Source organism: Syngnathus scovelli, chromosome 1 (genome assembly GCF_024217435.2).
Source record: "Syngnathus scovelli strain Florida chromosome 1, RoL_Ssco_1.2, whole genome shotgun sequence".
Classification (NCBI taxonomy): Eukaryota; Metazoa; Chordata; class Actinopteri; order Syngnathiformes; family Syngnathidae; genus Syngnathus; species Syngnathus scovelli.
In genome coordinates this window covers 7,002,716-7,023,723 of record NC_090847.1, presented here as the reverse complement: position 1 = coordinate 7,023,723, position 21,008 = coordinate 7,002,716, and the positions used below count along the sequence as shown (strand labels likewise).

At 43.9% G+C, this 21,008-nt stretch overlaps 2 protein-coding genes across 2 annotated transcripts; one reads left to right on the top strand and one right to left on the bottom strand.

The window, feature by feature from the left end:
• Positions 1-8,743: 8,743 nt before the first annotated feature.
• Positions 8,744-10,677, top strand: vma21 (vacuolar ATPase assembly factor VMA21). The gene is made up of 3 exons (XM_049733586.2): positions 8,744-8,933; positions 9,030-9,139; positions 10,108-10,677. The coding sequence occupies exons 1-3, from the start codon at positions 8,872-8,874 to the stop codon at positions 10,245-10,247; spliced, it is 312 nt and encodes a 103-aa protein (XP_049589543.1). The 5' UTR covers positions 8,744-8,871; the 3' UTR covers positions 10,248-10,677.
• A 6,044-nt stretch (positions 10,678-16,721) lies between these two features.
• Positions 16,722-20,009, bottom strand: LOC125977126 (gap junction alpha-3 protein-like). Its single transcript, XM_049733383.1, has one exon. The coding sequence runs from the start codon at positions 20,007-20,009 to the stop codon at positions 18,954-18,956; it is 1,056 nt and encodes a 351-aa protein (XP_049589340.1). The 3' UTR covers positions 16,722-18,953.
• Between the last annotated feature and the right edge of the window lie 999 nt (positions 20,010-21,008).

The following is a 21,008-nucleotide window of genomic DNA, read 5'->3' as shown; positions in this document are numbered from 1 at the left end:
TTGCTTACAAACTGTAGAGTCAGCGTCTCTGATGTGGAAAAGAAACGTCTAACATGCCAGTGCAAGATCAGCCACAGATGAGCAGCTAAAGGAGCTCCTGGGAGAATGACGGCCTCGGCCGTACCACACCAATGAGTCACAGATTAATGGCAAGGGTCTTCATCCCATCACCCTTTATTCCTCTCATCTGTCTACCTAGACGAATTCCTCCCACTCTCCAATTGCCATGCAGGGTGTCCTAAAGGTGGAATTTAATTTACAGTGGTTCATTCACCTGCCTTCTATGCACGTGGGTTCAGATCCCTCTCGTGTGAATGATGGGTCGCTGGATTGGTGTATCTGGGATTAACAAGCAACCAGTTAAGAAGGTGGTCTACCTTTTTTGCAATGTCCGTGGCAATGGGCTCCAAATCCATGTGACACCTGGACAGCATAAGCACTACTGAGAAAAACTTCACCATTCAATGTAAAATGATTTGAAAATGAAATGGAGTGCTGCAATTTTGGTCATTGAGTATTCATTAAATATTCATTACAAATCAGATTGTATGGATACGTTGATTCCGTATTGCTGCTCAACCAAAAAATATAGACCTCTGATACTTTCAAATGTTGTGAGAGACTACATTTTATGAGAAGAAGTTAGAGTTCCTGTGATCCAAAAGGTCAATTTTAAGTTCAAAATGCACTGAAATGTTACTAAGTCTTCTAAATAATCGTTGCTGAATTCACTTTCCACCAATATCTGTTTTGTGAAGATTGACCCAGCAGTTCCTGAGATATACAGATTCAAAGGAAGGTGGGCACGCCCCTTTTTACAAATATTAAAATTTGGTGGGCATTGTAGCTTTCAAACCCTCGCTCCCGCTGACCTTAAATTGGAGACTTTGCATTGTGCCAGCACCATCAACAACTACAGCAAGTTTCATTCAAATTAAAGTTCATTTAAACCCATTGGGTTTGGCATGGCATGGTTGTCTGCCTCTCTCACCTAAACATGATGAATGTTATAGAAAACTGATTTTAGTTTTGGGAACAACTTTGGTGTGCACTTTGTGCATTTCAACTAACTTTCTAGTGAGGGTTAAAAGCATTACCCATCTGTATACAAGCTTGGATTCAAAATTTGTTTGGCTGCTCTATTTGCCCTCTCCTGCGAGGACATGTCATTCAATAAATGCTTTCAGTTGTAATATCCTTGAACGTTTATCACAAAGGCGCTCATGTAAAAAATATTTCCAAAGATGATTGCAAGCGATAACAGAAATACAAAAAAGGTCATTAGTGGAAGATAAGGTGCATTTCCACCACAAGCAAAAAGTGACGCCTCGAACACAATTACCACAGAATGAAAACACAGTGAAGCATTCCGAAAACTTGATGGCCTTGCAATGTGGCAGCTCATCTTAGCACACAGCCGTTTCTTCAGCTCTCGCACACCATTGCATTTTACAGCAGCGCATGTCTTTTCCACTGCAGTCTCCTAATGGATTTGTGTGTTGGATTTAGTGCTCTCTGCGCTCTCATGCATAAAATGCATTCCTACATATCCCGACGGGCTTTGGGGCGCAATCATACCAGGAGGTTTTAGGTGTCATGGGTTCAAGGATGCGGATCGGCAAAGGAAATATGGATGATGAACATTATATGCATCAAGTGTTTTGGACTTGGGAACTCTCCATAGGAAGGACGGGGCCAGGATTGGAACCAACGACTACAGAACTGTGAGGCAGACTAGGAAGTAAAGGTCAAAGTATTAAAAAATCAAATGTCAAAGTAAAAGAAACACAAGGATCCACACTTAAATAGGTCTGGTTACAAAAACACAGATCATGGAATTTTTTTTCCTGGCTTTCTTATTCCAAGCAGGTTAATTGAAGACTCTAAATTGTGTTTATGTGAATGGTCATCTTCCAATTATGCATTTTACTGGTGACTAAAAGCGCAAGTGCAATAGAAAATAAATGTGCCCTGCATAAAACAGAGCACTTAATTTTTTGCAGCCATGCTGTTAAATGTACAGTAATGCACTCAAAGCGAAGCTACTCTAGTCTGTGACCGTTCCATTCCTCTGAGATTATTTCTATTATAGCCTGTTGTTTTTGACTGACATCTGAAATAAGATGACAAACGTCAGAGAGATAACAACTCTCCATCTCACAGTCCTTCACAAACAAACTTTTCATTGGGACGTGTATGCGCAGCTGCCAATCTATTTATAGGATGATTTTATCCTAACTTACTAAGGACACGTTTGAGACAAACAACAGGTGGAGCGTGTGTTTCCTCATTTGAATACAAGCGTGGATGAAATGAATGCAAAAGGATATGGTGGAGGTTTACAGATGGAAGCATGGGAAATCCTATTCACAAGGTCAGAGGTGCCAAGCCAAGAGGGAACCCAACCCATTATTGCACTTCCAATTCTGTACACTCTAATTCCGTGGAGAACATGACCTTTTATTAAGCTCCTATTGTTGACGTGGTTGCTTTATTAAAATTCCTAATCCCACCATAGCGATGGGCGATCATGTGGCTGGAGACGGTTGAAACTACTTTTCCCAAAACTCAATGCAACAAACTGTCGCCCGATTGTGTGATGAACAAAACATATACAATATATTATTATCATAATAAATGAAAGGACAAGTCAAGTCAAATATTCGAAAAAAAATCATTAATGAACTAAAATAAAAACTAAACTTCAATGAACTGTGCAAACGGAGCCGGACTCCACTTAGCTTCATTAAGACGACAATCGCCATCAGTCCATCAATGATGTTTTGCATTATAGATGCCACTGTTTTTTGCAATAAAGGTGGAGAAGGTGATGGAACTGACTATTCTCATTCATTTCTGATGTTTGCGCAGATTATGAAAAACAGTCACAAGTCAGTCATTAATGACACCCAAAATTATTTACCGTCACCTAGTATGTAATAACCACCATTCTTTAATGAACTCTGATAAAATCCTTATTGTCAACGCTTAAGGAAAGAAGGGGACTAATCACATCCTTCTGACAGATTTACACTTATCATACTGAGATGATACCACAGTAGTGGTTTCTTGTAGAAACAATAAAAAAAGATCTGTCATCCCCTCATATGATTACCGTAATTTCCGGACTATAAACCGCGACTTTTTTTCATAATTTTGGACCCTGCGGCTTATAGTCAGGTGCGGCCTATATAAGATTTTTTTTCGTGATTTTTGTGATGACTTGATCACTTTTACTCTTAACACTATTATATACAGTAAAAGCTACAAAACAAACTGACAAATAACTCGTTTTCAAATCAGACGAGTAAAAACTGGTCAAATATTTAAAAAAAAGATATTATTAAAAGTGAAGACAATTTGCAATTCTAGTAATGACACGAATTTGATGTACAATTTGTCTTCGCGGGCCACATAGAATGATGTGGCGGGCCGTATCTGGCCCCCTGACCTTGAGTTTGACACCTGTGCTCTAAACCCTTTCTCTTACTCTGCCATATCACTCAGAGATTACACAAATTAGTGGCGCTGTTTGGACCATCTGCATTGTATTAAAGGCCTAGAGACATCCCTTTTTTTTCCCAATTAGAACGGAATTTGATAGAATGTATAAAGTGAACACATTTGCCGCATTGGAAATTAAAAATGGACACCGATTACTAAGAATAAAGCTGAAATGAAATGCCAGTTTATCGATCGGGTCCCGCACGAAGCCAAACTGGCGGCGCCATTACTGTGACGTCACAAGTTGTACATCTGGATGTCAACAAACCCAAACAACATGGCAGATGATAGCGACAGCTCCGTTTCTAGCGGCAATATTAGCATCATTTTATCCAATTCAGAAACCTCTTTTGACGCAGAATATGATGAATCTAGCAGTTCACTTGGGCTGAGCTGAGCACATTTTCTGAATTGTGCCCCTCCCGTCACTCTGGTTAGGTTGGCATAGTAAAAAGTGCTCTTGGGGGCTTTAGAGTGCCGAGTTGATCTCGGCACATGAAGACATGACCACCTGCAACGTTTGGTTTAGGTTTTATAAGCATTTTTAATTTTATTGCTTAAATCGCATTTTCTCGACGAGCTGAGCACGTTTTCTGAATTGTGCCTCTGTGGTTAGGTTGGCATAGTAAAAAGAGTAGAGTGCCGAGTTGACCACTGCGCATGGAGAAATGAACATCTGCAGCGTTTGGTTTAGGTTTTAGGCGCATTTTTAATTTTATTTCTTAAATCGCATTTTTCGACGAGCTGAGCACGTTTTCTGAATTGTGCCCCTCCCGTCACGCTTCGACATACTTTTCAAAGTCAAAGTCTCAAAGTCTCCTTTATTGTCAATTCCTCCGCATGTCAAGACACACATAGAGATCGAAATTACGTTTCTCACTATCCCAGGGTGACAAGACAGAGTTCACAACGCACATACAAGTAAACAACACAGGAAAATTAAAACAAGAAGATGAACAATAAGAGTGATAGCCGCTCCCGATGCACAGCAGAGTCCGGAAAGATGACAGTCAACCAGGCCACTGTGAACACGAGCACACAGCAGGCACGCACTGTCCGGTTCGTGGATCCTATCAGGCGAACTCAACCCATCTTGTCGTCCCGCGAACGAACATACGCCAGGATAATGGAAGGCACGGCTAGGCGAGCTGGGTTGGCCGCAAACCTGGCCCGACGTTTCCGCGTTGGCCTCTTTTCTCTTTTTGTTTGCTAAACGCGTACAACTTGAGACGTCATGAGACGTCACTTCCGACTGGCGGCTCGGTGCAGTCAAACTCGTGTGTCCGGCAAATTTAAATTATATTTTTCAGAGCAACAGCTTCCTTTTCGTTGTTTCGAGCGTCAATTTATATTTATAAGCCCATAAGCTAACTAAAACCGATTTATACATATACCGGTGTCTCTAGCCCTTTAAAACCCAATCAATCAGCATTTAAATTCAATTCTTCTGATATTTTGCTCACCAAAAACAAGTTGTAATGAATGTGAACTTTTAATGCATTTTATTCAGAAGGTTACTTTGAACTTTAAACGGCGGCGCGGCGTACTTATGGATTTTTACGGCCTCCGGCCTCCAGGGGGCACTCTAGCAGGAAGCGAGAGCGAGACAGGCGAAGAAGAAATAATGCGCCGAAGTGTTGCGTTTACATTTCGCGCATCACGCAGGACGCGATCAAGTCGGACATTACTGAAAGGAAACCTTTATACACAAACCGTCATCATGGGGGACAAAAGAAATGCATATGATGCCGCTTTTAAGACAAAGGCAGTCGATGTTGATGACATTATCTTGTGTCTACTCTGGAGCGTACTTATGGATTTTTACGGCCTCCGGTCTCCAGGGGGCGCTCTAGCAAGAAGCAAGAGCGAGACAGACAAAGAAGAGATAATGCGCCGAAGAAGACGTGATCGTCTCGCGCATCACGCACACACCCGCATTCACACAAAGACAGGAAGCTTTTATACACAAATCGTCATTATGGGGGACAAAAGAAATGTATACGATGCCGCTTTTAAGCTATACGTGTCGCTCGCTAGTTTAATGTAATTTAGCGCTTCGTGCATGAATAAGATTAGCATGAACAGACCCTCTTCACACTCGAAGAAATGCAAAAAACCGACGACGAAAGAGAGACTGAGAAAGTGTGAGGCGAAGGATATCTAACGCTATTCCAATCGGACACTAAGGAGGAAGACTTCGATGGTTTCAGTGCACAGGAGGAAGATGAAGACGGCTCTTTTTTTACTTTTACTGGTATGTTTTTTTTTAACCAGCCCTGTTAGTGCTGTACTCCCGTGTTGCTGCTGTGTTACCGCCGCGTCTCAGTGACTTTGCTGTGTTACTTCCGTGTTGCTGCGGTATTACTGCCGCGTCACCGGCAGTGTTTGGAAAGAAATGTTAAGGTATGTTATTAAAGCTTTAAAAAAAACTTTCTGTGTCCAGTCTTTATTTGCTAATAACTCGCGTGCACACTTCCGCGTTGCTGCGGTACTACTGCTGCGTCACAGGCAATGTTTAGAAAGACATGTTCAAGTACCGTATTTGCCGGTGTATTGGTCGACCTTTTTCGATCCAAAATCGACCGAAAAAAATCGACCTCGACTTATACACCGAGTCATAAAATTTAACTTCGTATTCATCACTTCAAATGTGATGGTAACCAAGGCCGTTTCTCATGCATCTCATTGTGCGTTGCACTTAGAAAATTTGAACCGGGCGGCGTGCGCGAGTGCGCGGCCCGCTGGAAGTCCAATGAGGCGCCGCGATCTCCTCCGCGGTGCTTATAAACAGCCGATCCGCTCGGCGGGGGCTATTTTCGGCCACTTGGCGCGTGCGCACGGCCTCCCGGATGTGCCGGGCGGGTGCGTGAGCTCGCCGGCCGCTGGAAGTCCAATGAGGCGCCGCGATCTCCTCCGCGGTGCTTATAAACAGCCGATCCGCTCGGCGGGGGCTATTTTCGGCCACTTGGCGCGTGCGCACGGCCTCCCGGATGTGCCGGGCGGGTGCGTGAGCTCGCCGGCCGCTGGAAGTCCAATGAGGCGCCGCGATCTCCTCCGCGGTGCTTATAAAGTGCCGATCCGCTCGGCTTGGAGCTATTTCCGGCCTCCCGTTGGTGCCGGGCGGCGTGCGCGAGCTCGCCGGCCGCGATCTTCTCCGCGGTGCTTATAAAGTGCCGATCCGCTCGGCTTGGAGCTATTTCCGGCCTCCCGTTGGTGCCGGGCGGCGTGCGCGAGCTCGCCGGCCGCGATCTCCTCCGCGGTGCTTATAAAGTGCCGATCCGCTCGGCTTGGAGCTATTTCCGGCCTCCCGTTGGTGCCGGGCGGCGTGCGTGAGCTCGCCGGCCGCGATCTCCTCCGCGGTGCTTATAAAGTGCCGATCCGCTCGCCTTGGAGCTATTTCCGGCCTCCCGTTGGTGCCGGGCGGCGTGCGCGAGCTCGCCGGCCGCGATCTCCTCCGCGGTGCTTATAAAGTGCCGATCCGCTCGGCTTGGAGCTATTTCCGGCCTCCCGTTGGTGCCGGGCGGCGTGCGCGAGCTCGCCGGCCGCGATCTCCTCCGCGGTGCTTATAAAGTGCCGATCCGCTCGGCTTGGAGCTATTTCCGGCCTCCCGTTGGTGCCGGGCGGCGTGCGCGAGCTCGCCGGCCGCGATCTCCTCCGCGGTGCTTATAAAGTGCCGATCCGCTCGGCTTGGAGCTATTTCCGGCCTCCCGTTGGTGCCGGGCGGGGTGCGCGAGCTCGCCGGCCGCGATCTCCTCCGCGGTGCTTATAAAGTGCCGATCCGCTCGGCTTGAAGCTATTTCCGGCCTCCCGTTGGTGCCGGGCGGTGTGCGCGAGCTCGCCGGCCGCGATCTCCTCCGCGGTGCTTATAAACAGCCGCATGCGCACAGCCTCCCGGAATTTGAACACATTTCGTCAATAAATTTCGCATATTGAATTTTGAAGTTTAATATAATGCAACAATTGAGCTCGACTTATACAAAGGATATATCATAAAATCGTAAATTTCCGTCGAATTTTAGGGGGTCGACTTATACACCGAGTCGACCTGTACACCGGCAAATACGGTATGTTATTAAAACGTTAAAAAGGCTTTCTATGTACTGTCTTTCTTTGTAAAAAACTCGTGTGCACGTGCGGCTTATAGTCCGGTGCGTTTTATGTAAGAAACAAACTGACATCCCTGAATTTTAGCTGGTGCGGCTTATAGTCCGGCAATTTTGGTATATATATATATATATATATATATATATATATATATATATATATATATATATATATATATATATATATATATATATATATATTAACTAACAAAAGTGGAACTGATTATCTAAAACAAAAAAAATGCACTATATCAATTTCTCGCTCACCTTGCTCATAGTACATTGTAATCAGAACAATTATGCAGAAATTAGTACTATTAACCATCAAAACATTGCTTTGAGGAAACAAATGTGCTAGTCAATTGTTAGTTCCGTTAAGTACACGTGGCAATACTATGTTCAAAGCCACCTCATCTGTTAGATCATCTACAATCAAAAAGCAGAATAATTATTCCAATATACAGTACACATATTGCATTTCAGTTGTTACTTATAAATATTGATTTCAAGTAGTTCAGCGACAATGTGATTGCAGTTCACATACAAACACATTATGTCTACAGCACAGTCAGCTAAAGGCACCTGAATGCCGTCTGATTATGGAGCTGCAGGGGCTTCGCAAACTTCTCAATTAATGCTCTTGAATTTTTTTCCTGGCAATTTCACGTGAAAAGTCTTCTAAATAAAGTCTATTTTCTAAGATTCCACATTTGAAAATACTTTGAATATCAAATTAGAAAAAAAAATATTCTTTCAATGCAGTCTTATCAAATCCTTACTGGGTTTTCTGAGGTAATAAAAAATACACAACTCTTGATATTGCACCAATGCCTCACTGAATTTCTGTCTTAATGTTCCTCACTGTACCTCAAGCCCGTATCTTCTTTTGGGTTCAGTGCAGGCTGTTTTTTAAATTTTCGTGGATGAGATTTCATGTTTTTGTTTGTAACCTTGAGTAAGGTGGCTCCAGATAAAATGCATTAATTTTTTTTTGTTACTCCTTCAAAGACAACGAATAATTAAGTGTCTGCATTGCAATCTTGGGACTATTTTGGAATTTAAATAAAAAACAGTTAAAAAGTGCGTGTCAACGTCTGCTCCCAATTCTCGCGATAATAACTGTGATCTGGTCATGTGATGGTCTCGTGACTTCATGCGGAAGTAAGGCAAAACAAGAAAGGATCTTTTGCCCTGAAAATTGCGTATTTTTCCTCCGCTTTTTTTCCCGCCAATAAGCATCACCTCGTTGGCCAGCCATACAGCAATGGACGGATCCATCAGTGCGTCATCAGACACGACAGGCGGTCCCCCACCTCATTTTAGAACGTAAGAAAAGTCACTTTAAACCCCTCGCGTGTCCATTGCGCAGCGAGACATCAAAATCTGACTTGTGCGTGCGTGTTTGTACGGCTTTCTTTGCAGAAATGAAGGTTCCTTGGTTTCAGCTCTGAAGACATTGTTGTTCTTCACTATCTTAATGGTCACGCTACCAATTGGCTTATACTTCGCTTCAAAGGCTTACATCTTTGAAGGTGAGATTAGTTTCGCTTCTGTGCAGTGCTGTCTGGAGTTGGTGTTGCGTTTTAGGGCGATACGAAAAACAAAATCAACACATTCTATCACAACTAGATTTAAATTGATGTTCCTTGATGATTTGTCAGGGGAAAATATAATAGATTGCAAAATATTTATTTGTAAAACCCCCATGGGGACAAATCGGATGGATGGATGGATGGAATTTCTTTTATATATATATATATATATATATATATATATATATATATATATATATATATATATATATATAGATATAGATATAGATATCGCATGAAAATGATGAGCTGTCGTTCTTGTGAGTCTCAGGAGGCCAGTTTAGAGTAGCTAGACGGGGAGAAGTTTCGCTAGAGTAGTACTATAAACGTTTGTAGTTGTATACAATCCCACCATTACACGTCTAAATACAATTAACCGGTCAAGCGTTACGTCAAAACAATTTGCCATTAATAAGATATCAATACTATTTTCTTCCACTGTCAGAAAAGTATTCACTTAGATCTTTTTTTGTAATTGTTGTAGTTTGCAGTGCTGCACAGCGTATACACCTGAGGCATTTGAAAAAAATCACAACACATTTTGCTAACTTAATGTGAAAATCATCAACTATATATTCTAATACTGCACTTAAACATAAGAAAGTACCTACTAAGTAATGATCTACTAACTCAAATGTATTGCGATTGCATGTTGCATAAGAAAACATACTTAAAACTGTTTTAAAACAGACATTGCTAAACGATTAAATGCATTATACTTAAATGCAGGAAGGAAGAGGTTAGACTACAGCCCAATTCCTGTTGGGTCATGTTTGAACGATAGATAGCAAAATTCAGACTTTTAATTCTCATGAGGAAAAATGGTTCCCTGGCTGAGAAAATACTCTCAATTTGTACAGCCTTGTACAGTCGGCATCCATTGATTTTCTAGTGTCTTTTCTTCTCAGGCTCAATGAAGATGTCAAACTCTGATAGCTACTTCTACGCTGCCATTGTCGCCGTGCTGGCAGTGCACGTGGTTCTGGCCTTGTTTGTTTACGTGGCCTGGAACGAAGGCACGCCCAAAGGGAAAGGCAAGTACGATTAAGGAAGGTCCATGCAGATGCGCAAACCTTGGGAAGGGGCTCCTCGGAAGAAGGGCCAGCAGCGGCTAGCACTATCCCAGCAACGTTCAACGAAACGGTTCTGGTGTGTGTTGGCCTTGGACTTACTGAATGGGGACTATTGGATGCGATGTTCTCATGAAAAATCATGTTAAAAGGGGGCAGCTTTTAAGAGACTTTTGTTTTTCTTCCCACATATACTTGCTTGATACTTTGTTGAGTTCAAAGAAGTAACAAGTAAGGAATTGCAATTGTCTTTTGTTGTCACATTTTTTTAACCACGTGTTTTGTTCTTTCAAAGGTCTGACGCTTCAATCGTCAAATTGTACAGCGTTTTTGTACGGCTGTTGTTTTGTGATGTAGATTTAGTATGAAGCAGATCGATGTCCTAGGTGAATAAACATGGCAAGTCGATTTTAGTTTGATGTTTTTTTGCTAGCTTTTGTTTTACTTGTCTTCATAAAGGTGTCATTATGATTAATTATGGAGACAAATACTGTTAGTCACGGAAAGCCATAACTTTATTATGAGGGTTCATATTTGTTTCCTAAAAGGGACAAAAAAATCATTGAATGGGGGCCTGACAGCAAATTTTTTGTTCTTCTAGATAAATGTCATCCCTCAAATAGAATATTGCAGGGAAATAGTGGTATTTACCTTTAATAAATCATTTGATACCTATTTTTTTGTTCTCTCAAATAAATGCCACACCGACCCGCAAATAAAATATTGCTGCCCGTTAGCTCTAATATATTTGATACCAGTATTTAGTTTTCATTCTCTTGAATAAATGTCACTCCTCAAATAAAATAGTACAGCTGGGTAGCTGTAATTATCTTTAATTACATTTGGCGCCACCACCAAATTCAGATTCAAAACAAATTGACACTCTAAATAATTCAATGATTGTTGAATGTTAGAAGTACTGTCCTGTTTATTGAAGTGATGCATCTGGACTGAGAAACAAATTCTGTACGTTATAAGTTTAGCCTGCGTCGTTGGTGAGATGCAAAATGTTGACACTGAAGAATTTCTTGTGATTTTATTTATTCTGACTATTTCCTTTTGTCAGGTGACAACAGATTTTTAGATCTAATCAAAATCAATTTTACAGCCTTTATTAGAAGAGCTTTCAAGTTTGTTCCAGTCTAAAGAGGCCAATTAATTTGTGCAGAGAGCTGCAGCTCTCACATGGTGGCAGCCAACGACGCTTTACCGCCCTGGAAAGACAGTGAAAGCAACTCGGACAAAAAGCCAGACAGTAATGAACATTTTCTGCTTGGTAGAGCGTGTCTACAGCTGCTTCTTTCTTAACTCTGCAAATGTATTTTTTGGGCCACGCTGTTGGGAAGTTGTGGAGGGGACAAGGCGACAGGCCCGCGGGCAATCAGACCCGTTTAGTCAGCGCATCATGAGGTCCATTTGTCTTTTTGGCTACTGATTCAAAAGCATCAAACAAACCTACTGAAATTCCAAGCTCCGCTCCTAGCTGTTTATCATTTATCACACAGTAGCCGGTTGGATGTTTACTCGGTCTGTAATGGATCACAGGCCTGTGATCATTGACTTTCTCAAGCCAATGATTTAAATAAACATTAAGTTTGAGTCGTCACCTTATCGTGGTGGAGAGGTTTGCGTGCCCCTATGATCCTAGGAGCCATGTTGTCGGGGGCTTCATGCCCCTGGTAGGGTCACCCATGGCAAACGGGTCCGAGGTGAGGGGTCAGACAAAGCACGGCTCACCCAAGCCCCTTATGATGAAAAACACAAATGGACTTTGTTTTCCCTCGCCCGGACGCGGGTCACCGGGGCCTCCCTCTGGAGCCAGGCCTGGAGGCGGGGCTCGAAGGCGAGCGTCTGGTGGCCGGGCCTTCGGCCATGGTGCCCGGCCGGGCATAGCCCGAAATGGAAACGTGGGTCCCCCTTCCCATGGGCTCACCACCTGTGGGAGAGGCCGAAGGGGTCGGGTGCAATGTGAGCTGGGCGGCAGCCAAAGGCAGGGACCTTGGCGGTCTGATCCCCGGCTGCAGAAGCTGGCTCTTGGGACATGGAATGTCACCTCTCTGGCTGGAAAGGAGCCCGAGCTGGTGTGCGAGGCAGAAAGATTCCGACTAGATATAGTCGGACTAGCCTCCACGCACAGTTTGGGTTCCGGTACAAGCCCTCTCGAGAGACTTTGTAGTCGTGTCATCGGATTTGCGGCCGCATGTTTTGGACACTCGGGTGAAGAGAGGGGCGGAGCTGTCAACTGATCACCACCTGGTGGTGGTTTGGCTCCGATGGTGGGGGAAGATGCCGGTCCGACCTGGCAGACCCAAACGCTCTGTGAGGGTCTGTTGGGAACGTCTGGCAGAATCTCCTGTCAGGAAGAGCTTCAACTCCCACCTCCGGCAGAGCTTTTCCCACGTCCCGGGGGAGGCGGGGGACATTGAGTCTGAGTGGACCATGTTCCGCGCCTCCATTGTTGAGGCAGCCGACCGGAGCTGTGGCCGTAAGGTCGTTGGTGCCTGTCGTGGCGGCAATCCCCGAACCCGCTGGTGGACACCGGCGGTAAGGGATGCCGTCAAGCTGAAGAAGGAGTCCTATCGGGCCGTTTTGGCCTGCGGGACTCCGGAGGCAGCTGACAGGTACCGGATGGCCAAGCGGAACGCGGTTTCGGCGGTTGCTGAGGCAAAAACCCGGGCGTGGGAGGAGTTTGGTGAGGCCATGGAGAATGACTTTCGGACGGCTTCGAGGAAATTCTGTTCCACCATCCGGCGTCTCAGGAGGGGGAAGCAGTGCAACGTCAACACTGTTTACAGTGGGGATGGCGTGCTGCTGACCTCGACTCGGGACGTCGTGAGTCGGTGGGGAGAATACTTCGAAGACCTCCTCAATTCCACCTACAGCCTTCCATTGAGGAAGCAGGGCCTGGAGACTCTGAGACGGATTCTCCAATCTCTGGGGTCGAAGTCACTGAGGTAGTTAAAAAACTCCTCGGTGGCAAGGCCCCGGGGGTGGATGAGATCCGCCCGGAGTTCTTAAAGGCTCTGGATGTTGTGGGGCTGTCATGGCTGACACGCCTCTACAACGTTGCGTGGACATCGGGGACAGTGCCTCTGGATTGGCAGACTGGAGTGGTGGTTCCCCTCTTTAAGAAGGGGGACCGGAGGGTGTGTTCCAATTACAGGGGAATCACACTCCTCAGCCTCCCTGGTAAGGTCTATTTAGGGGTGCTGGAGAGGAGGGTCCGTCGGGAGGTCGAACCTCGGATTCAGGAGGAGCAGTGTGGCTTTCGTCCTGGCCGTGGAACAGTGGACCAGCTCTACACCCTCGGCAGGATCCTCGAGGGTGCATGGGAGTTCGCCCAACCAGTCCACATGTGTTTTGTGGACTTGGAGAAGGCGTTCGACCGTGTCCCTCGGGAGGTTCTGTGGAGGCTGCTTCGGGAGTACGGGGTGCCGAGCCAACTGATAAGGGCGGTTCAGTCCCTGTATCACCGATGCCAGAGTCTGGTCCGCATTTCCGGCAGTAAGTCGGATTCGTTCCCAGTGAGGGTTGGACTCCGCCAAGGCTGCCCTTTGTCACCGATTCTGTTCATAATTTTTATGGACAGAATTTCTAGGCGCAGCCGAGGCGTTGAGGGGGTCCGGTTTGGGGACCTCACCATCGCGTCTCTGCTTTTTGCAGATGACGTGGTGCTGTTGGCTTCTTCAGGCCGTGATCTCCAGCTCTCGCTGGAACGGTTCGCAGCCGAGTGTGAAGCGGTCGGGATGAGGGTCAGCACCTCCAAATCCGAGTCCATGGTCCTCGATCGGAAAAGGGTGGAATGCCCTCTCCGGATCGGGGATGAGATCCTGCCCCAAGTGGAGGAGTTCAAGTATCTTGGAGTCTTGTTCACGAGTGAGGGGAGGATGGAGCGTGAGATCGACAGGCGGATCGGTGCAGCGTCGGCAGTAATGCGGACCCTGTACCGGTCCGTTGTGGTGAAGAGAGAGCTGAGCCAAAAGGCAAAGCTCTCAATTTACCGGTCGATTTACGCTCCTACCCTCACCTATGGTCACGAGCTATGGGTCGTGACCGAAAGAACGAGATCTCGGATACAAGCGGCCGAAATGAGTTTTCTCCGCAGGATGTCCGGGCTCTCCCTTAGAGATAGGGTGAGAAGCTCGGTCATCCGGGAGAGACTCGGAGTAGAGTCGCTACTCCTCCACGTTGAGAGGAGCCAGATGAGGTGGCTCGGGCATCTTATCAGGATGCCTCCTGGACGCCTCCCTGGGGAGGTGTTCCGGGCATGTCCCATCGGTAGGAGACCCCGGGGACGACCCAGGACGCGCTGGAGAGACTATGTCTCTCAGCTGGCCTGGGAACGCCTTGGGATCCCCCGGGATGAGCTGGATGAAGTGGCTGGGGAGAGGGAAGTCTGGGAGTCCCTCCTAAAGCTGCTGCCCCCGCGACCCGACCCCGGATAAGCGGAAGAAGATGGATGGATGGATGGATGGATGGATGGATGGATGGATGGATGGACTTAAGTGGTTCTTAATGGTTTTAATCCAGTGTTTTATACGCGTTGGTTGTGGCTAAACAGATGAGGAAGCCACTTGGGAATTTATCATCAATATCTACTCTGAGCACGCTTGGGAAATGGACATTCTATAGTGGCCAGCAGAGGTCAGAGCAGCAGCATCTCAGATGTCACTAGAGAAGTAAGCGGCCGTGGCCAAAGTATTTACCATGAAGTTAAGTAGTACAGATACTCATGGGGAAAATGTACGAATTCAATTCAGTAATTAAGGGTAACACTACTTTGACCTTTTTTTTTTTAAGAGGAGTAGAAAGCACAGATATTTTTTTTAAAGCAAAAAGCTGTCAGAAAAGCAAATACCTTAAGTAAAAATATTTGTACATCATTAGCACACTTCTCACCTCTGCAGTGCAAATGACTCAATTTAAGCGAACACCTGACTTAATGTCCTCGATTAAATACCGACAATAAGATGTTATATCCCATGAAATTCTCTCCAGATGTTTCCTCGAAATCTGGCGTTAAGTACACAATCAATAGGGTGTTCACTCCAGGGCACATTCTTAAGAACTGCTACACTGATGATTAAGTCACATATTAAAACTTCTTATTTGTGTTTAAGGGCATCATTAACGCAGGAAGGATCTGATAAATTAAAGTTGGTTTGGGGGAAGAAAAAAAACATCACATTCAACTTCGACGTGCAGTTGCACCAGAAGCAGACTAAAATGAAAGGATGTCTTTTAAAAAGGAAAGACCTATATGGCGATGGGACACACAATTTCTGTCCACATTATTAGGTACATCACTTAATATTCAATAGCTCCACCATAAATCTTTATTTATTTATTTTTTTATCCTGATTTGACTTTGCTTATTTTTGACAAATGCCATATGAGCCCAAAATGTGTGTCAAGCACTTGGCACAACAAGAAAAAAAAAAAACATACATGCGTCAAGACATGTAAAATTTAATGATCTGATGTTTGTTTGCAGTAAATTTAGACTGTATTACAACTAAAGCACATTTCCTCAAGTGTTAACAGAAATATTATTATCACACCAGGCAGGAGGCTTTGTTGTCATAAAGATGCTATGCTTTCAACTAATGTCCAGGTTTTTTGGGTGTGTTTTTTTAATACCAGACCCACCAACATGATTTCCTAGATGAGCTCAATGCGTGCATGTGTTTAGACTAACACAAAATATTAGAATATTCGTTGCAGTTTGTGGGTGCAAGAACACTGATGAAACCACATTGCTATTATTAGTGGAAGACATTAGTTCTTGACAAATTTGTGAATGAGGCCTGTTATTTCAACCACAATTACCTGGGTAATAAAATGTGGACATACGCAACAATTATGAAAAACTTAACAGATTTTTAAAATGTGTTAAAGCCCAGACATAATTGAGGTCACCATGTGCCTAGACTGCCAACACGCACATAGTTAACCATGTCTGCTGTAGTACCAAAAATGACCTGTGAAAGGCAGTATAGCCCCACAGGACATCCAGATTACCAAAAAATACAATGAAAAAGAAAAAGTAATAGGGACAATTCAAGCAAAGGTTAATCTTATCTGGTACCTACAACTCTGATTCACAATCAGAGTTCATTGCAGGGTTTTTTTTTTGTGCAGTTTATTTTACCACATTGTGCAACAAAATGGAACAGACAACCTGTCAAAGAAACAGAAAACAATGACCAATAGTCTTTAAAACTTTATATTTGCTAAAAAAAAGAAAAGAAAAAAAACTGTTTATGTACAATACATTTGTTTGAACATTTGTTTGTCATACAAGTGTTTTTGGGTGATATTTTGTAACAAATTTGAGAATTGGACCTTTGCTGATCAGAAGGGAGGGAAAATGCTCATAATCTCCCAAAATGGTCATTATGTGGGTTGAAGTAGTTCATGACTTATTAGCTCCAATGACACTAAACACTAAGTGACATGATTAAGACACCTTTATTTAAATAATTCTGTGTAAAGATGAATGTCACCAAGTACTTTACAGCAAATAACAAACTGAAATACCAACAATTCGGCTTTGGGTGATGTTTTTGCTGGGTGATGAAATTATGACACTTTACAAAAATGGAAACTCCTGAGACGAAGCAATCTCTACTCAGGCACGCACTGGAATTGGATACGGTGTTTTGACCAGTGCCAATTATTTCACAACATTACACTTGTCAACTATGGTGGATGCTGACACTGGAAAAAGTTCACCCTGTCTTAGTTCATCAAATGATTGCAGGTCAGAAATAAACAAATATTTCCTGCGGAATTAGTGAAGGGAGTTTTTTTTTTTTTTTTTTACATGGAGTGTAAAACAAAAATGGATCAAAAACCTGAGCAGACCTTTATGTCACTGAATTTTTGTGCCGTCCGTCGAAGTGATCTCGGTCAGTGGTAGAAAGTGTTCACGAATTAGTTAAAGACCCTGTAAAGCAAATTCAAAGTTTTTTAATACATCAGACATGTTTAAGATAACTGCCGAAAACCTGTGCAAGGACTTACATCTGTTGTATTGAATAAAGTTAAACTGTTTTTCACCTTGATTCAACAAAAGCGCAACATGCAGTTAGCTAGCTGCGTATATAGCGATAGCCTGTTGGCGTGGCCACGTTAGCGCGCCTTGTTGTCGGCCGTGAGTGCGAGAGGAACAGCGAATAGGACTACCTAGAAATAAAAATCGGACTCAATTGTCAGTGTGTGGACTGGGTATTTGACTGACATAACTTCTTTAGAGTGCCTTGTTGTCCGCCTTAATTGTGCGCACGCACATCATGATGAGAAGGCTGACGATAAATAGGGGGGGGGGGGATCATTTTTATACACGTCTTCACACAATCTTTTAAATCACTCCACTTTGGCAGGGTTCTCTGTGGTTCTTTCTATCAAATTTAAGAGTTTTTTTTTAAATTTCGCTTTACAGGTACTTTAATTTCACACAAAAATAAAAGTTAGGAAAAACTGATTATAAGTACAGTGAAACCTCCAAAGTTGGAAAGTCAAATAAAACTCAGGACTGCAAACTTTCATCAGCATACAGGACACGCTCAGCGTCGGCGACCCTTCAGCTTTCGAAGCTTAATTCATTTTTTTTTATTTATTTTTATTTTTTTGCTTGCGTTTATAGGGGGGATTTTTGTGATGGATCGATATCAGTCATGCCTAAACAGCTACAGCGACGTAGGAAAAAGATCCGTCTGCTCAGTACAATATGAGCAACTCAATTCATGACCTACATATACTATTTTTATCAAGCAAGAAAATAGAGTAAACTCCCCTTCAATCACTCTCTTTCTCCTGTTATGACTATTTTCTTTATTTTGAGTATAAATTCACTCTTGGCCAGTAGATGGTGGCACACTTGTTTAACACTGTACGGTTGAAAGAAGAAGAGCGAAAACAGAGCGAGCTGAACGTCTCAATCTGCTCCCATCTTCTGTTACGCCTTCAGCAAGCAACAGCTGGAGGTCCATTCTATAATGGACATTTTTATGTATCCTGGGCTATGGTAAGTTTGTCAGTATGAAAAAAAAGGTATTTGTTTACTTCACACGCGTACAAATTGGTACACTGAGCAAAAATGTTGTCATTACTCTTGTGATCTGTCAGTATATTAAATGTTTGTAAATATGTTTGCATTATTTTAATGTGTCTTTGATTCCTTTATTAAAAAGTTTCATAAGTGCTATAAAACATGCCTCGAGATTATTTAAATGGAATATATTTTAAATCAGATTTCACTTATTGCTGGGGTGCTCTGGAATGTAATCCCTGCGATGGACTGGGTTGTACTATATAGAATAAATATTTTTCATTGTATCATTCCAGAAACAATACGACCATTAACTGTACTATTTGTGTAGTTTGGCTTTACCTTCGTGTTTAAACGTTTTATTTTACAGTGGTTTACTTTTCATAATCAGTTCCAAAAATTGTTGTTTCTACGGAGAAATGATTTGATAATTAGTCTTGTGTCTGACTTTAGAGGTTCCACTGGACTGTGTTTTTTCAAAAAGTGGACTATGTGGCATTTCCTGTATCTATTGTGAATTAAATGTTTGACAAAGTCAGTGGTGTGGACCATGAAAATTACTTGGAATGAGTCGAGCCTACGCCATGAAGACATTTTTCCACAGAGCGTTCAACCTCTTGATGTCAACGTCTCATATCTTGAGATCATCTATTCTAGTCTTGTTGTTGCCGTACTTGGCACTGCGGCCTTGCTTGCTCTGCGTGGGTGACCCGGCAGCAGATCCTTGTTTCTTGCCTTTCAGGTCACATTCCTCCAGCTTGCTACCGCTCCTTTCCACTGCCAAGTTGTCCTTATTCTGTTTGTAGGCCGCTTTGCTATTACAGGGGTGAAAGGATGAGTCGGTGCCCCCGGACAGCGGTGAGAGGTTGTAGCTAGGAGGGCGATGCTCGTGGAAGTAGTGGTCATACGTCGGGCTGAATGGCGCTTCGGTATCACTGTGCCCCTTGGACATGGTCTCGGGTGACTGGTTCCCTCTCCTGAAGGTCATGCCTTGGCGGCACTTGGTGAAGCCCAGGTGGTAGATCTCAATGAGGTTGAGGAAGAGGGAAAGACTGGCCACACCCAGCATGAAAATGATGAAGATGGTTTTCTCGGTGGGTCGGGAGATGTAGCAGTTGACCGGGTTGGGACATGGTGGCCTGTCGCATGAGTACATGGGCTTCAACTCAAAGCCGTACAACAGGTACTGGGCCACAATGAAGCCCACCTCAAAGAGGGTTTTAAAAATGACATTAAAGACATATGTGCGCAGTAGTTCCCCCTGCAGGCGCACGTGTCCTTTCTCGTCCCTCATCAGCGCCTTTTTGTGCTTGCGGGCATCCGCGACGATGGCCGGCTTGTCTGGCGGATGATTCTTCTCTTTCTCCTTTTGCTTCTCCTCCATGCGCACCAGATGAAGGATGTGGCCCAGGTAGATCAGCGTCGGCGTGGACACGAAGATGATCTGCAGCACCCAGAAGCGAACGTGGGAGATGGGGAAAGTGATATCGTAGCAGACGTTCTCGCAACCGGGCTGCTTGGTGTCGCAGGTGAAGCCCGACTGCTCGTCGCCCCACACCTTCTCTGTGGCGGCGCTAAGGATCAGGATGCGGAAGATGAACAGGACCGTGAGCCACACCTTGCCCACCACGGTGGAGTGCTCCTGGGCATTTTCCAGGAGCTTTCCCAACAGGTTCCAGTCGCCCATGGTCTATGTGATTGCACAACTGGGACTGGTGGGATGGGGAAAAGGCTCTTTAATACAGTTATATTTAAGTATGAGTATAGTATAAAACCTTAAATAAGAATTCAAAGATGAAATGTAGCAGTAAGTCAGTTATGAGAACAATTAAATTTCAGAGAATTTGAAATCTGCATTCTGCGAGTATAATTCACCCCTCCTCGCTTGACTTATTTTGTCCTGATGATATGGTATCAAAGCAACACAGAGTTTAGTGTCTTACTTCATGGTCACAAGAGGTGAGGGATGGAAACCACAACCTTTGGGTTGTTACCGTGCATATTGCACTCTCTATGCAACTGAGTAATCAATTTGGAATATTGGTTCAATTCTCAGCCCTTGTGACCATACCAAATTGTTCTTCAGCGAGATAATTAACCCCAGTTGTTTCTTATTTCGTGACTATTATTCCGTATTGTGAGGAGAATGAGAAAGCGCTTTGAATACCTTGAAGGTAGAATTCAAACCAAAGCCCATGTAACCATTTTTTGAATAATAATTTTAGGAATAATTATGAAATAAAACTTAATTTAAGCAGAAAATATCAAGGTTTTTATGGCCAAATCAAATATTATTCAATACTTAAGTCATTGTAATTAAATTATTTGAGTTGACCTAAGTAATCAGGTATTGGGCAATTAATGTCCATTAAGGCATGACTTTGGTGTCTAGCAACCACATGCACAAGGCCCTGACCTCAACACAATTCTCTGACTGAATGGAAAAAATTAAATCCCACAGACACCCTCCAACATCTTGTAGAAATTGTTCCCAGAAGAGTGAAAACTGAACTGCAAAAGGGGATCAACTCCATATTTTCTTCCATTTCAAAGTCTTGTTTGTATAATGGCGAGGTCTTCAAATCCTTTTGTCCATATAATATAGTGGATACAGTGTTACATGACTAAAATAACACAATCAAACAGTTACGGCAAGTATCCTCCTCCTCCTCCTCTTCTAAAATGC